Raw genomic sequence first — 16,379 nt, 5'->3', positions numbered from 1 at the left:
AGGTGATTCCTCACCTGGGCTGCGTCCTTAGCGCCACTGGGGCTTTCTCCTGGTTGGTTTCCCTTTTCCTCCATCCCCCCACATTTCTGCTCTGTTCTTGCCTCCTCTGTGACCTTCCCTTGCTGCCTCCCCCAGCTTGGGACCCAACAGACTAGCTGAAGGACGGGGGGTGGTTTGCAGGAGCCGTGGGGTGGGGGATGCAGCCCCCATTGTGGGGACTGGGGAGGTGGGGCTGGAACAAGTCTATGCCGGTGTCTTTGGGGAGAACGCTCCACCCCCCCACACCTTAGATTCTCCCCTGATTGGCCAAGAAGGGGCTGTTGATGGGCAGGAGACTCGTGGAATGAGGAGTAACGGTAGTTTGAACTAGGAAGCCTAGTTCGAACTACCTAGTTCGTGCCCCGTGTAGCCGCGCTGCACGGGGTTCGAACGAGCGGGGTTTTAAAAATGGCGGCTCCCCGCTTATGCAAATGAAGCCCGGGAAATTCAAATCCCGGGCTTCATTTGCAAGTGCGGTATGCCTACATTACCCTCCTAGTTCGAACTAGCGGGGTAGTGTAGACATACCCTCAGGTCCTTGCAGTGCCTGTGCAAGACCGAACCGATAAGCAAGGGGCCATTTGGGGGCTGGGGGCAGTCGCTCTGGGGAGCTGGAACCCCTGGATTTCGCTCTGCAGGCTGCGCCCCAAGCTCCCCTTTGCTCCCCTCATTTGCAGCATGGCCAAACGTTTTCGGCTGTGGTTCAAGAAAGCCCTGAAGATGGCCCCAGGGCCGGTGGGGAGCAGCTTCTCCGTCCCCGCGGGCGGGGAAGCTAGATCCCACCAGCTCGGGGCGACTCGCCCACCGGCCAGGCCCCCCCGGACCTGGCTCCAGAGGCGGCTGGGCAGGCGGGACCCAGCCCAGCAGGGGAGCCGGGTAGGGTGGCTCCGGGGCCTCCTCTGTGGAGAGAAACACCTGCCCCGGGAGCCCAGCCCCCATTACCACCAGGGGGCATCGCCCTGCCCGGCCCCCGGGGACCTGCCAGTCTCCGGGAGCCCCCAGCCCGTCGCTCCCCGCACCAGCCCCTGCAGCTGTGGGTCCAGGTCCGTCAGCAGCAGCGCCTGGGCCTCCAGCTGCAGCCGGGCCACCTCCTGCAGCCGCTCAGACCCAGGTGAGGGGCCGTGAACACGCTGGGCCCAGGGGCTCACCCAGTACCCGGGGGGGGGGCGGGGGAGGGGCAGCCCCAGTGTCTGCCCCGCAGCCAGGGCAATGGATGGGGGGGGGCTGCTTGGCTCTCTTCTTCCTGGTGGGGGCTCTGCTGAGGGCATTGGCAGATGTGAGGGTGGAAGGGGGATGGGTCCCTGCGAGGGGCGTGTGGGGCCCAACCTGCCCTGGGTCCCTGACATGGGGGCGCGTGACCCCTGCTGGCCGCTGGAGTCACCCTGGTCCCTTCCCTCCCGCACAGAGCCCCCCTGCGCCTCGGCGGAGCTCTGCCAGGAGCGGGTGGACTCCCGGGTGGAGGAAGGGGCCATCTATGACATCGAAGAGCAGCTCCACACCCGGGACACGGTAGGAACCTTCTCCACACGGGGGGGACCCGAGATTGTCCGGCCCCTTCCCAGCACGTCCCCCCCCCTCCGGGAGGGGCTTGTCCCTGGGGATCCCCCTGGGGCCCCTTCTCCTGCATGACCTGGACCCCCCAAGCTGGGGGCTCTTGTCTTGCACCAGCTGGGCCTCCACAAGCCTGAGGCAGCAGTTGGGGGGGGAGTGTGGGTGCTTGGACAACCGGCAGCTCCCACCTCCACTCCTGGGAGACCTGAGCCCTGCAGCTGTCCGTGGGGGGCAGGCAGGCCCCAGGCTCACAGACTCTCTCTGGGGTGCAGAGCCCAGCCGCCCTGCAGCGGTTCCTCTTGGCCATCCCCCTCGCCTGCCTCGCCGCCCTCCAAAGGGGCGAGGACACCCTGGCGCCGCGCTGCTGCAAGGACACCATGATGGCCAGGATCGTTGTAAGCGAGTCGCGGCAGCCGGGAGGAGGGGAGGGGATACGTGGGGTGGACAGGGGTCTGCCTGGGCCATGGCGGCGGGTGGGGGTGCTGGAAACGGGATGGGTGGAGCCAGGAGGGCTGGAGGTGGACATGGGGAGGGTGGGTGGGGTGCTGGAGGAGGGAGGGACACAGAAATGGGGCAGGTCTGGGGTGCCGGACAGGAAGGGGGATTCGGGACAGGGAGGGGTCTCCCCGGGCCATGGGGGGCTGGAAGGGAGCCGAGCGGGCTGCTGGGGATGCGCCTGGGGAGCAGGGATGAGGAGGTTCAGAGGCTGGTCACCAGGGCAGTGAGGGGCAGGAGACGGCCTGGGGACAAGGATTGAGCTGGTCCCGGTTTGGGAGGGGGGTGCTGGGAGGGGTCCTGTGTCGGGCAGGGGGGCTACAGGGCAGCGGGAGGCAGTGGGGTTGGATCCTGCTGGGTGGGGGCGCTGGCCGCGTGAGCGTCTCTTGGGGGCCCCAGCCTCACATGCCCCTTTGTCTCCTTGGGTCTCACAGGAGATCATGGAGGACTCGCCCCCCCCGCTGGTCTTGGCCGACTGCCTCAACGCCGCCTGCAGCCTCAGGTACCGACCCCGCCCCCCCGCCGACTCCCCCAGAGCAGATCCCCTGGCCAGGGAGTGGGAAAGTCTCTGTCTCCTGCTGCTGAATTAACAGCCTCTGCCCCTCTCTCCTGCCAGCACCTTGCAGCCTCCCCTGCGGGCCCAGCTCCTGAGCACCCTGCTGACGGCGGCCGTGGGACAGACAGTGTCTGGGGACTGGCAGCAGGAGCCCATCCACACGCAGGTACGTCCCTCCGGGCCCTGCTCCCGGGCTGGGCTGGAGCTCCAGAGAGGAGGGGGGGGCAGAGGGAGGGAAGAAGCTGCAGGTTTGGATCCTTCCCTCCAGGGTTCCCGTTGCTCTCCCGGGGGGCCCGTCCCTTCCATGCCCAGCCTGGGCTCCTCCCTGCTCTGCGAGGCGGCTCAGACCCTGCTCAAGGCTGCACCCCGGAGCCAGCGGGTGGCCTGGATCCCCCAACCCCCCTCTGACCCAGGGCTCCCCCTTGTCTTGCAGCAGTTCATCCGGGCCCTTCCCTACGACCTCCAGGCCCTACTGGCGAGCCTCCTCGCCGAGTCCCCAGACACCGCCCGGCTGCAGCTCATAATGGAGGTGAGCCCCGTGGGGGGGACGGGGCCATTGTCCCTGCTTCCTCGGGGGGGGGCCGAGAGAGGAGCAGTGTCAGTGGCTGGGGGGGGCACAGTCCGAGAGGAGCCCCAGGCTCTGCCCAGAACCGGCACCTCCCTACGGGTCCTGACCTGCCTCTTTCCCCCCCAGCACCTGAGCCCGTGGCTGGAGTCCCGCCTGCCCCAGGAGCGAGCCAGGGCCCTTGGCAGCACCACGGCCCTGCTGGGAGTCGCCACCACCCTCCCGGGGTTTGACGTAAGTGACCTCGGAGCCGGGGGGTCTGGGGCTGCAGGGCGCGGGGCTGGGAGCGTCCCCGGGAGGCAGAGGCAGAGGCAGGGCCGGGAATGGGCCGGGAATGGGCCGCGTTCTCCTTTCCCCGGGGAGGGGCGACCCTGGGCCCTTCAGGGGGGCTCTTGAGGGACTGGGCCTGGGGACTGGGGAGTGGCCGTCAGTGGTTCCCCTTGTTCCACCCCCGGAGTGACCCTTCAGTCGGGGCCATTGCTCAGGGTTGTCTCCTCGCAAGGCCGGCCCCGCCCCGCCCCGGGAGGTGTCTCTGTCCGTCCCCCGAGCTCAGACCCGCCTCGGCGGCCGTTTGCATGGGACGTGCAGCCCCAGGATGCTGAGGGACCCCCCCTCTTCTCTCCCCTCAGAACTCCGCCGACTGGCCGAGGATGGGTCACCACGTGGCCCAGCTGGGCCTTTTTATTTTGGACCCATCCGAAGACGTCAGCCGGCTGGCCCGGGAGGGGGTGCACAGCCTGTATCAACTCCTCCTGCACCACAGGGGTAAGGAACCCAGCCGGGACCTGGGCCCCAGGGACACCCTGAGGGTGCCGGCGGCGGGGGGAGGGGACCCAGCCCTTTTCCCCCAGACTGGCCCAAGGGGGGATGCGTCCCTCTGTGTTCCCCTTCTGCCCCCTGTGCCCCTCCATTTGCCCAGGGATGCCTGCAGGGACCCGTGGGAGGGGAAGGGCTCAGACCTGCCAGCAGAATGACCCTGTTGTGTCTCTTGCAGGCCTCAACATCCACCAGGCAGAGGACCTGTGGTGCAGACACTACTACAAAGAAAGATGGGTCCTGGCTCACAGCAACAGCGTGAGGGTGGGAGAGGTAAGGACGCGCTGCCAGGGCAGGGCAGGGCTCGGGGGTGGGGCTGGCTGGGGCCCTCGTGGGGGTAGGAGGGTCTTGGGGGCAGGAGGAAGCTGTGACCTGGGGCAGGGGTTGGGGTGCCGGGTGAGGAGAGCGTCTGGGTGCAGGGTCTGGAAGGGAGTTTGGGGGAGGAGGAAGCTGTTTTAGCCCCAGGAGTTGGGGCCGGGCTCTGGGCCGTCAGCTGAAACCTCCTGTGCTCTTGATTCCAGGTCTTTGGGCAGCTCTTCACAGCAGAGCAGGAGAACTGCTTTTTGGACAAGGCTCTGCTCGCTGCCCGCTCCCCCCTGCGGCGCCCCATGCAGGCCGGGCTGGTCCTGGCCCACGCCCTGCATGGGCAGGCCCATCAGCTCCTGGAATACATGGTGAGCAGCCGGAGCAGATCAGGAGAGTGGGGCAGGGCCAGGGTCTCCTTCCCATCCCCTCAGGGAGTCCCCCGCCCCTTTCCTCAGGCTGCCCCCACCCCACGTCCCTGCTGGCAGAATCCCTCCTGCCCCTGCGAGCGTCCCTGGGGGTGGGGGAGGCTCTGAACACAGAAACTGTCCTAGGAGGCGGGAGGGGGCCGAGGTGTCAGGAGCTCTGGGGGGGGGGGGGTCAGGAGCTCACCCTGCGGGCCTGACGGGGGGTGACCAGAGAGCAGGGGGAGGAGGGTGGAAATGCTGGGGGGGCCAGTTCCCCTGAGTCCCCAGGGATGAATGTGACGGATTCTGCTTCCCTTGCAGCAGGAAGACACCCAGTGAGAGCAGCAAGAGCTGAGGAGCCAGCAGCTGCGTCCCCCTCCCCCCAACCCTCCCAATTGTATTGAATTGTATTTACATTCTCATTAAACAATGTTTCAAAACACATTTGGATCAGGCTTGGTCAATAATTTGTAATGGGGGGGCCATTTTGGCAACTGATCAAGGGCCACATTTCTACCGAGGGCTTTGGGGTCTGGGACGGGGCGGTTGGGTGCAGAAGGGAGCTTAGGGGTGGAGCCTGGGTGCAGGGGGGGGGGTATGATCTGGGGCGGTGGATAGGGGTGCAGGGTCCAGGAGGGGGTATGGGCGCAGGAGAGGACTCTGGCCTGGGGGAGGGGCTCTAGAGGGGTGCAGGGTCAGGGAGGGAGCTGTGACCTGGGTGAAGGGGGAGCAGAAGGTTTGGGGGAGGGGGTGCGGGTGCCAGAGAGGAGTCTGGCCTGGGGGAGGGGTGTCGGGGGGGTGCAGGGTCAGGGAGGGAGCTGTGACCTGGGTGAAGGGGGAGCAGAGGGTTTGGGGAAGGGGGTGCAGGTGCCAGAGAGGAGTCTGGCCTGGGGGAGGGGTGTCGGGGGGTGCAGGGTCAGGGAGGGAGCTGTGATCTGAGGGAATGGGGGACGCAGGTTCAGGTGGTCGCCTGGGACAGGCAGTCGGGGAGGGGACGTGGGCGCCAGGGGCAGGCTCTGGCTGCGGAGGTGCCTACCTAGGCAGCTGCGTATGGGGGAGCCCGACTGTCACCTGAGGGGATGGGGGAGCTCAATTTTCAACTGTGGGGAATGGAGGAAATACTGTGGAGTGGAGGGAGCGAGATGGGGGGGGCTGAATTGTTCCCGGAGGGGAGATCTCCCTGGCTTGGGGGGGGGGGCGTTTCCAGCAAAGCCCTCACATAAGAGGGGGACAGACGGGGGGAGGGAGAGGACGGGGATGGGCAGGGCAGGTGGAAATGGGGAGGGGCAGGAGAAGGGAAGGGGGAGGAGATGGAGGAGAGCAGGGGATAGGAGTGGGGGCGGGGATGAGGAGCAGGACAGAGGCAGGGCAGTGGTGGTGATGGCTGAGCGATGAGAACAGCTCGCAGGGAGCTTAAAGCCAGCAGATGCTTTTCGGCAGAGTTGCCATTTGCCCTGGCGGCTTTGCCAGAATAGCTGTGCCAGCGGGGGGGGGGGGGTGTGGGGGTGGGGCTTTTGCCACACACCCAAGCCAAGCCAGCTGTGGCGGCAAAGCCTTGTGATGTAACCTAAGCCCTTGGCAAGGTCGGGATCAACCTGCTCTGACAATTTCTCGGACCGGCGGGATGAGAAACAAGGATCGTGCAGGGAGATGGGGATGACTAGGAAGCGAATCCAGGTGTGGGGGGAATATCCTGGGTTGGAGGGTCAGTCGATACCCCCGCCTGCCACTGTCTGCCGGGGCTCTGCCCGCAAGATGGAACCAACAGCTGAGTTTGCTTTTCTGCCCCGTCGTGGGCACAAAAGGCCCAGAGCAGCCTCCTGCTATCTTGGAGGAAAGGGGCCAAAGTTCAGGAAGCAGGTGCCAGGCTGGGCTGGAATCCACGAGCTCCGCTTTTGCTTTGCCCTTCCTGGAAGCTGGGCTGCAGGTGAGTGGCGGTTTCATCTCTGCTCTTGGGGTGTTTCTTGTGGGTTCCGAGTGTGGATCTGGGAGGGGCTGCGCAGGGGCAGTGTCATGAACGAGCTGTAAGCGTTACAGCCCCTTCTGCGCAGGCTGGCTCCAGCCTCCCGTCTGTCTCCAAGCCCTGGGGGAGAGGCGGGAGGCCAGCAGCATGGCCTAGTGGAGGGGGCAGGGGGTTGGGCGTAAGAACTCCCGGGTTCTAATCTAATGCCACCTAGTGACTAAGGCACAGAGTTGTGTGTTAGACCCTTGCTTCTCAATTCTGCGCTCACTCTCGCGCTGGTGACCTTGGAGAGGCCTTTCAGGTCTCCCTTTCCCTGTCCATCAAAGGCAGGCAAGTGCGATGTAATGCCCTGGAGCAAGTGCTTTGGGACGTGTCGCACAAGTGTGCCTGGCTCACAAGCGTGTCAGCACAGGTGTGTAAAAGCGTGACGAAGGCTTTGAGATCGATGCCGAAGGCGTGTGAGGCTGTGGCTGGCCAAGTGACAGGGAAATGAAAGGTCGGAGTTTGGACAGTTAGATTTTATGGTAATACACTGAGACGAAGCACTTTGGGCGTATATACGATAACGTCTTTCCAAGTGCGTTAGTTCAAGCCGTGTCCTAGGAGCCAAGAGGTGAGACAAACATGCTTGGTCCTGTCTCGGTGCAGGGGTGGACTAGATCAGTGCTTCTCGACCAGTGGTACGAGTCCCCTTAAAGGTACTCAAGAGATGTCTGGGGGACACGTCAACACAACTGAAATTTGGAGAAAACTGAATTTTAGTTTTCAGTTTGACAGCGCTTTATTCTTTTTGTACCTTTTACACCCAAAAATGCCATCGCCCGCCCGGCTACGATGCAGTTGTTTAAACAAATGTGTTGCAACGGTAGAAAAAAATTGTGTGTGTCTGAAAACTGTAGGTACTGGGGGTACTTACACATTTTTTTTTAAAGGGGGTACATTATAAAAAAAGTTTGCGAAACACTGGACCTATCATGGTCCCTTCCACTCAGACTTTTCTATGATTCTGTGACAGGGGTGGGTGATAATTTTCAGAAGGGGGCCACTGTGACGGACCGGGCCGTGTCCGGGCACAGCCGAGGGCGTCCGCTCAGGGCGAACTGCCCAAATCCGGGGCCCCCCACAGCCCCCGACTGGCGACCTCTCCACACAGGCCAAAAACCAGTCTCACAGAGCGCCCCAGCAACCTGCCCGAAGCCTCCCGAGCAAAACCCCCCCGACACCCCAGCAACACCCGTGCCCCAGATGGCCCCAGGCCCCACACACAGGTGGGGGGTCCCAGCACCCAATCCCACCTACCCCGAACAAGTTCTGTCCGGCTCCAAGAAACCAGCCACAGATCCCCGGTCAATCCACCGTCCGGACCCCACCCACAAACCACGCCGGGCCAATCCTCCAGAATCCACATCCAAAGGTTTACCACCACAAGAAAGAAAAGCCTGAGAGCAAGGCCACCAAAGCACAGTACGCCACATGCACCGAATCTCCCAGTCCCCGATGCAGGCCCCAGCAGAGATGCTACAGCCGCTGGTCCAAAAGTTCCCATTGCACATCCTACGATCAGGACGGGTCCACAGGTCCTCCGGGCTCCCCAATCCCCGCAGCGCTGCCTCTGGGATGAAGTGCTGAGCTGAGAACAAAATGGCCTCGACCACATGGCCCCTTTTATTCCCTTCCTGGCCTCTTCTTGTATGCAGCAAGTCACCTGGTCAGAGGCCAAACTCTGTTTCCTGCTGGCTGCCCTCAGGTGACAAATCCCATTCTTTGGGTGTGTCCATAGCCTATTGAGAGTCATTGTTCCACAGGGCTTTGCTACTCAGCCTGTCCATAGCCATGCTTAACCACATTCACAGAAATATTCAGCTTCCACACAGATTACAGATTCCTACCTACACACACAGACATTATACACTCACATAAATAGTGTACATAAGATTAACAAACAATAAGCTCCCATTCAATACCCCACATGGCTCCCCCCATATCAATTTCTGGGGCCAACACCCCTACCTAGGGGTGCAGCAGCGATCTGGCTGCTTCCCTCCAATTTGGTAATGTGACACCCCCAACGCAAAATTGATGCAGGAAGTGATGCCAGTAACATCACTGAGGGCATCACAGGCCTCCCCCAACCAAAATGGTGGTGTGCCTCAGTTTCCCTTCTCACACAGGACCTTCTGGCTGGAACCCCTTTTGTCCTGTAAAAAGTTCCAAGACCAGTTACAAGTGTTAACCATGAGATATCAATATCACAATGTCCCCTTACATACCGTCTGTCGTTTGGTACATCTCCAGACAGATTACATGGTATTTTCATAGGATCATGCACACTGTATACCTTTACAATTCTCTGCAACAATAGTACATTGGTTACAAGAATTAACATCAGTAATAAGAACAATCCTATATCAGGTGTATACTGAAATTCTCCGTCAGGCCCCTTCTTTGGCCCCACACCATTGCAGTTTTGGCCCTTCAGGTTTAAACTGCAAATCTTCTTGGCCAAAACAAGTCCTGCCCCTCCCCCTTGTCCTCTGGGCTCCAGGCCTGAAACCTCTGGCCTGACCAAGACAAAGGGCTGGCTGGGTGTGACTCCCTGGCTCACAATGGCTCTGGAATTTTCCCCCCTCCCCCACTCAGTGGGGTAACAGCAGTAAGCTGTAGACTCCCAAGTCTCTCCTCTGTCCCTCTCTAACCTCTGTTTCCCCATGGAACCAGATATCCACCTCCCTGATTGAGTATGAGTGTCCACAGTGTCCAGAGATGGGAGCTTAATTGCCATCTCCTGCATCCTAGGGAGGGTGACCACACAGCTGTTCTGCTCTGCATACTTAGCTACCCAGCCCTTCTCCTGAATCTGAGACACTAAGTTCTCACTCTCCTCATTCACCTGGGAACAATCCTGTCCCACACACACTGACTTCCCAGCAAGCTGGTCACCCACAGTTACTGGGTTAGCAGCCTGCTCCAGTTCTCTGGATGTTCTTGCCTCATCTGGAACAACCCTCTGTCCCTCCGAGACCTCTCCACCACCATCCACACTGGGTTTCCCTAAACCCAAGTCAGTGGAGTCACTGCTAACAGACAAGTTCTGTCTGTCAGGCACCAAAACAAGTGCCTCACACAACAAGCTGCTGCCTTTTACAGGCAGAGCTTTCTCCTGAATGCCTTCTCTAAGCCAGGCATCGTCACCTCCCTCAGTCACAGCAAACTGCTTGCTACAAGCACTGCCAGGACTCTCCTCCCTATGAGCTTCCTTAAGCAGCAGTTCACCCTTCCCTGGCTCTGCAGTAGCATTGCCCTGCTGAGCCCCAACCAATTCCTCCTGCAATTCCCTAACTCCCTGAGTTATCTCTGGCCCCTCAGGTGGATTCACAGATAATCCCCTCTCAGGCACATAGACAGACTCACAAGAGACAGGGTCAGAGGCATCTTCACTCCCTGTGCAGCTCTCTAGATGGCTGTAAACGTCCACACCATCATTAGGCACCAGAGTTAACACACCCTCATTCTCTCCTTGTGCCCGGGCTAAGGGGTCTCCCTGCTCCCACAGAGTCGCTCCCCCCTCTGCCAGCAACACAGCAGCATCAGGCACAATATCAGGGTCACCACTGTCCGGTCTCTGGGGTTCTGGTAAAACACTGACTGACTCTACCTGAGTCACCTCATCCCTCTCCCCAGCAGACACAAACCTTGGGTCACCCCCTTCCTGGGCCTTAGCCATATCCAGACCCAACTCTGGGACAACCACACTGCTCTCAGCCTTCACAGGCTGTGGGGCACCTTCCGCAGACATAGGAAAAAACTCTTCCCCACACACAGCCAGACAACCAGAGACAGCTTCTCCCTTGTCCCAACACCCCTGGCTAATCTCAGGCATATAGCTAGCCACTGGGACAGCTTCCTTTACTGCCCCACTGCTACTTCCACCAGCCAAATTGCCAGCTTGCACACACTGTGCTTCTTCACACAAATCACTTTCAGCTTGTGCAGGTTCAATTCCACAAACCTCACCAGCCACCAACTCCTCAACTAAAACTTCACTCTGGCCAGCCACTCCAGGCTGCCCCAGAGAAACATTTCCCTGACTTCTGGGCTCTTCCTGCCCTGGTTCTGATTCCAGCCTCACCTCTGAGGCATCAGACGGGCCCTCACCCACAGGCTCACTGCCCCCCTGCACAGACACACAGGCATCTGCCACAGGCACACATGTAGAGACACTTTCCCCTTGGTTACAGGGAGACTGACCAGCTCCAGGAAACTTTTCATACCCACATGCACCCCCTTCCCAAACCTCCCTGCTAGCTACAGGTAACACAAAAGGTTTGCATTTACACATGCTTTGGGGTTGGGTTTTCACATCAGCTTGGTAAAATACGTCTGCCATATCATAAGCACATCGCATACCCACAGAGTTACACATTGAACCTCCAGGAGAATACAGTCTCTCTTGTTCTTTTAGTCTCTTAAGCTGGAGGTCAAGTCTAGCGTTTTCCTCCTTGGCTAGGGCCATCTTCTTTGCATGCTCTGCCATTTCCTTAAGCTGACGTCTGGCCCTTTCTGCCCTTCTCTCTGCATACTCTGCCATTCTCTCTGCATGTTCTGCTTTTCTCATCTCAAGTTCCCGATCCATCTCCTGCTTTCTCTTAGCAATTTCTTCATCTGCCTTCCGCCTTCTTTCAGCAGCCTCCTTGGCTTGCTTCTGCTCCTTTTCATCCACATCTCTGGTTAATAACAGCACTACCAGATCTAGTTTAGAGGCCCTTTTCCTAAAGGCAATGCCTCTCCCCAAGCACAAGTCTTTCAGAGCACTTTTGCTCAGACTCTCATATAGTTCCGGGATCATCGCAGCGGCTCTTTAATCACCCAAACTCTCAACACCAAAAATCAAATTTAGACAGCGTGGGGTCCTGATCCCAAAGCTCAATTGACCAAGATCTGTGGATCCTGCCGACTACGCCACTGTGACGGACCGGGCCGTGTCCGGGCACAGCCGAGGGCGTCCGCTCAGGGCGAACTGCCCAAATCCGGGGCCCCCCACAGCCCCCGACTGGCGACCTCTCCACACAGGCCAAAAACCAGTCTCACAGAGCGCCCCAGCAACCTGCCCGAAGCCTCCCGAGCAAAACCCCCCCGACACCCCAGCAACACCCGTGCCCCAGATGGCCCCAGGCCCCACACACAGGTGGGGGGTCCCAGCACCCAATCCCACCTACCCCGAACAAGTTCTGTCCGGCTCCAAGAAACCAGCCACAGATCCCCGGTCAATCCACCGTCCGGACCCCACCCACAAACCACGCCGGGCCAATCCTCCAGAATCCACATCCAAAGGTTTACCACCACAAGAAAGAAAAGCCTGAGAGCAAGGCCACCAAAGCACAGTACGCCACATGCACCGAATCTCCCAGTCCCCGATGCAGGCCCCAGCAGAGATGCTACAGCCGCTGGTCCAAAAGTTCCCATTGCACATCCTACGATCAGGACGGGTCCACAGGTCCTCCGGGCTCCCCAATCCCCGCAGCGCTGCCTCTGGGATGAAGTGCTGAGCTGAGAACAAAATGGCCTCGACCACATGGCCCCTTTTATTCCCTTCCTGGCCTCTTCTTGTATGCAGCAAGTCACCTGGTCAGAGGCCAAACTCTATGTTTCCTGCTGGCTGCCCTCAGGTGACAAATCCCATTCTTTGGGTGTGTCCATAGCCTATTGAGAGTCATTGTTCCACAGGGCTTTGCTACTCAGCCTGTCCATAGCCATGCTTAACCACATTCACAGAAATATTCAGCTTCCACACAGATTACAGATTCCTACCTACACACACAGACATTATACACTCACATAAATAGTGTACATAAGATTAACAAACAATAATCTCCCATTCAATACCCCACATGGCTCCCCCCATATCAATTTCTGGGGCCAACACCCCTACCTAGGGGTGCAGCAGCGATCTGGCTGCTTCCCTCCAATTTGGTAATGTGACAGGCCACTTAATGGATTTTGGTATGGGGTCATAGGCCGGCTCCACCCACAGAAGGGGCGGAGCCTGAGGCAGAAGGGGCGGTGTTGTGGACTAGCCCACCCTCAGAGTTCTCCGTGGCTGAGGCTTTCAATTAAAAGCACAGAAAAGAGCTCACAGCTTTGCCACTACTGGCAGCTGTCCAGCGTTGCTACAGCTTTTTAAAGGGCTCGTGGCTCCCGCCCCTGCCGTAACCATGAGCCGTGAATCATTTAAAATCGGATCCTGCTGCCTGAGTCCCCACTTAGAATTCGGCGGCATGGGCAGCAGGATCTAAACACAAAGTGGCCAGATCACAGTGTTAGGTGGGTTGCATCTTACCCAGCCCTGTTCTCTGAGCTGGTTTCGAAACCTCCGTGTCCTCCTTGTGGTCTGACAGCTGCAGTTTTACTGCCTGTCTCTCCTCTCGTGGCCCAGCCTAGCCGCAGCTAATGGACTAACTCAGGTTAGCATCACCTGCCCTGTCTTGGTGACTCTTCACAACTGAATGGCCTGTAAGGCATCGTGCTGGTCTTCTGATCTCTTGGTGACTCCTCTGCCTTCTGTTTATTTCTTTCTCCCTAGCTGGCCGATCGAGTCAAACCCTGTCAGTGCGTGAAGGCCCCAGGAATTACGAGTGCGATGGTCTCCCATGCCCAAGGTAATCGGCTGGCTAGTAATGGATGGGCTGCTTGGTTATCAGGTTAGGCTGCACAAGCCAGGTCTATGGGACCCCATGGCCAGCTGGCACCTGGTTCACAGGGAGGCAGCTGTACTAATCTGAAAATGGCTGGAGGACACCACCATCATTAGGCTCCAGAGTTACAGCACTTGCTCTTCTTGGAGCTACTTGTCCGAGGCAGGCAGCACAGCTTAGCAGCTCATTGGGATGTCTTCTTTTTAGTTGTGAGATCTGGGCACTTTAGAATGGCTGTAGCAATTGAAAGCAAAGGCGCACAGCTATAGGCATGTAGTTTCCAGCTTTATTTACCTAGGTGGCTGATTCCAGGAAGCAAGGGTGTGTGTGTGGGGGGGGGGGGAGGGTCCTGTACAGAGGGTTCCCTATGCCCCTCTGCTTCCATGGCTGTGCGACTGCCATCAGGTGGATTAGAACCTGGGACTGTTGGAGCTTAGGGCAGGAGCTGCTACAGCTTGAGTTATAAGTCAGTTGCCTCTCAGCATAGGCTGAAGAGCTCCCTTGTAATAATTGCTTGCTGGACGTGGTCTCAGTGCCACTCCATAGGATAGTGACCCACATCAGGTGGGTGGGTTACAGCTGCAGGCCTGCTCCCAGCATGCGGATCTGCTCTCTGGGCGGCGTCTATAACTCTGTGGCTGCAGCCCTGCTCCCAGGACTGGATCTGCTCTCTGCCCATTGGCGTGCGCAGCACATTTCATTAGGGTGTGCACCCAAAGAATGTTTTTAAATGTACTCTTTGACCCCCTTGACCCCCGTTAGCCACGCCCCTGACCCCCGTTAGCCACGCCTCCTGACCCCCATTAGCCACGCCCCCTGACCCCCATTACCAAGCCTCTGGAGGTAACACTTTCAGGGCAATATGGACACATGACCAGAAATAAAAGGTGTCATGTGACCTCCCCCAAGGACTTTTCCCACCATCCACTTACCAATAGGGATTAGTTTGGCCCTCACCAAACCCCCCTCATGCAACGATCCTGCAATTGCATTAACCCAACGTGTGAGACATTAACTCGGGGGGTGGAGAGGCTGGGGGAAGTGTTCCCTCTAAGAGTTTCCTCCCATGAGCACAATACATTTTGTGTTGTGCACCAGTACTGAGTTTGTGGCTTGTTTGGATGTGTCAGTGTGGCACCCAAGTTATTCATAAATATCTTATGAACCACTTACCTGTCCCCTCTGCTGCCCTGTCTCCTTCCCTTCCTCCATCAGCTCCCCTGGTGCCTGCTGCCCCCCAATCCCTCACCCACCTCTGCTGCCCTGACTCCTGCCCTTCTCACTGCCCTCGGCCTTCCCGAGACCTGCCCCCTCCAGCAGCCTTTCTCTCTCCCCCTGTGCCCACTCCTCCAGTAGCCCCACTCTGACCATGTGAGCTACCCCTCCTCATCCCCTTTCCTAACACCTCCCTCTACACACCTGCCCTGCCTCTCTCCTCTGGTGCTGGTCCCTCCCCTGCAGGTGTCTGCCCTTCTGCTTCACCCCCGGACTCCCCTGGCACCTGCACCTTCCCTTACCCTTGCACCCTCTTGGTGCCTCCCCCTTCGCTCACTGCCCCTGCCCCCTTTGCCTTCTTTTTCCCTGATGCCCACCCCCTCACCACCCTCTGCCCCCGTTCCCCTCATGTCCCTGTGCCCTCACATGTGCCTTACTCCATCCCTGCCTTCCTCATGCCCACCCCTTCTTTCAAGCCTTCTCCCAGCACCTCCCCTTCTCCCCTCTAGCCCCCAAAGCCCTTCCCCTCTCCTAGCATCATCCTGTCCACCCCCCTCACTGACACCTCCCCTCCTGCCCTTTTCCTCATTGTCTCCACTTGGCCCCGTGGCATTTGTCTCTCACCTACACCCTGACCCTTGGTGCCTTCCCCTTTCATCTCCTGACCTGCCCCCCTCCCCTCAGCACAAGCCCTTTCCTCTCTGACCCTTACCCCCTATTTTTCCCTCCTCTTCCAGCAGCCGCCAGCTGGTCTGTAACAGAGTTCTAGGGTCGCCCTGACTGTCACCCTTCTGGTGCTCCCCCTACTCTGTCTGTCTTAGGTTTCTCAGCCTCCTTTTGGGCCACAAACCCCCACCCCGCAGTCTCAGGTTCCCAAAGTTCCGGCAGTCCCCATCACTTGGTGCCTGCGCTGGGTCTGACTCGTAGGGTTGCCAGGTAGACCCTCCCCCCAAAAAACGGACACACTTGATCCTGGGCAGGGGGGAGGGAGGAAGAGGGACTGGCTGGGGGGGGGGCAGGAACTGGCTGGAAGGAAGAGGGGATGGGAAGCAGCTCTGGGGGGGAAGGGCCAGATCCTGACCCTGGCCCCCCCTTCTCCCTCCCCGAGGCCAGTCATGCTGCCCCTGACCCCCCCCTTCCTCCCTGAGGCCAGTCGCACTGCCCCCGATCCTGACCCCGGCCTCCCCTTCTCCCTCCCCGAGGCCAGTCATGCTGCCTCTGACCCCCTTCCTCCCTGAGGCCAGTCGCACTGCCCCCGATCCTGACCCCGGCCTCCCCTTCTCCCTCCCCGAGGCCAGCCCTGCTCCCCAGCTCAGTGCGGGCCCCTGCTCTCTCCTTAGCTCAGTCCCACTCTGCCGACCCTGGCTCCCTCCTGGCTCCCTGCTCTGCCAGTCAGGCTGAACTGGGACTTTAGCCTCTCCCCGTTGTTCCTGGGGACTGTCAGTCTCAGGATCTTGATCTCTCATTTCCCCTGCCTTTCACTGAGTTTCAGTAAGGAGCTAGCGGCAATAATGCCTCTACTTTTTCCCCCACTCCTGTGCAGAATACATTTTGTTATGTGCACCAAGGCATGCACGGATGTGCACTGTTACGTCACGTGGAGTTTCACAGTATGGGAAGAAATCAGTGGAAATACAGAGAGCTTGAGTAGTTGCAAGTGTCCATTTTATTGCATAGCACGGAGCTAGCTAGAAAAAACCCAAACCAGCTGGGCTGACCCCCAGTGACCTAACGCAGTTACTATAACAACAAGATCTATGTCTACACCCAGTACACC

General features: G+C 59.3%; 1 protein-coding gene across 1 annotated transcript; it reads left to right on the top strand.

The window, feature by feature from the left end:
- Positions 1-1,867: 1,867 nt before the first annotated feature.
- Positions 1,868-13,801, top strand: LOC149523257 (maestro heat-like repeat-containing protein family member 7). Its single transcript, XM_089770412.1, has 6 exons — positions 1,868-1,985; positions 2,520-2,587; positions 2,702-2,807; positions 3,075-3,170; positions 3,336-3,440; positions 13,793-13,801. The coding sequence occupies exons 1-6, from the start codon at positions 1,968-1,970 to the stop codon at positions 13,799-13,801; spliced, it is 402 nt and encodes a 133-aa protein (XP_089626538.1). The 5' UTR covers positions 1,868-1,967.
- The last annotated feature ends 2,578 nt before the right edge of the window (positions 13,802-16,379 follow it).

The sequence above is a fragment of the Pelodiscus sinensis genome, chromosome 18, assembly GCF_052426305.1.
Source record: "Pelodiscus sinensis isolate ZL-2025 chromosome 18, ASM5242630v1, whole genome shotgun sequence".
NCBI classification, from domain to species: Eukaryota; Metazoa; Chordata; order Testudines; family Trionychidae; genus Pelodiscus; species Pelodiscus sinensis.
This window is presented reverse-complemented; position numbering and strand designations above follow the sequence as displayed.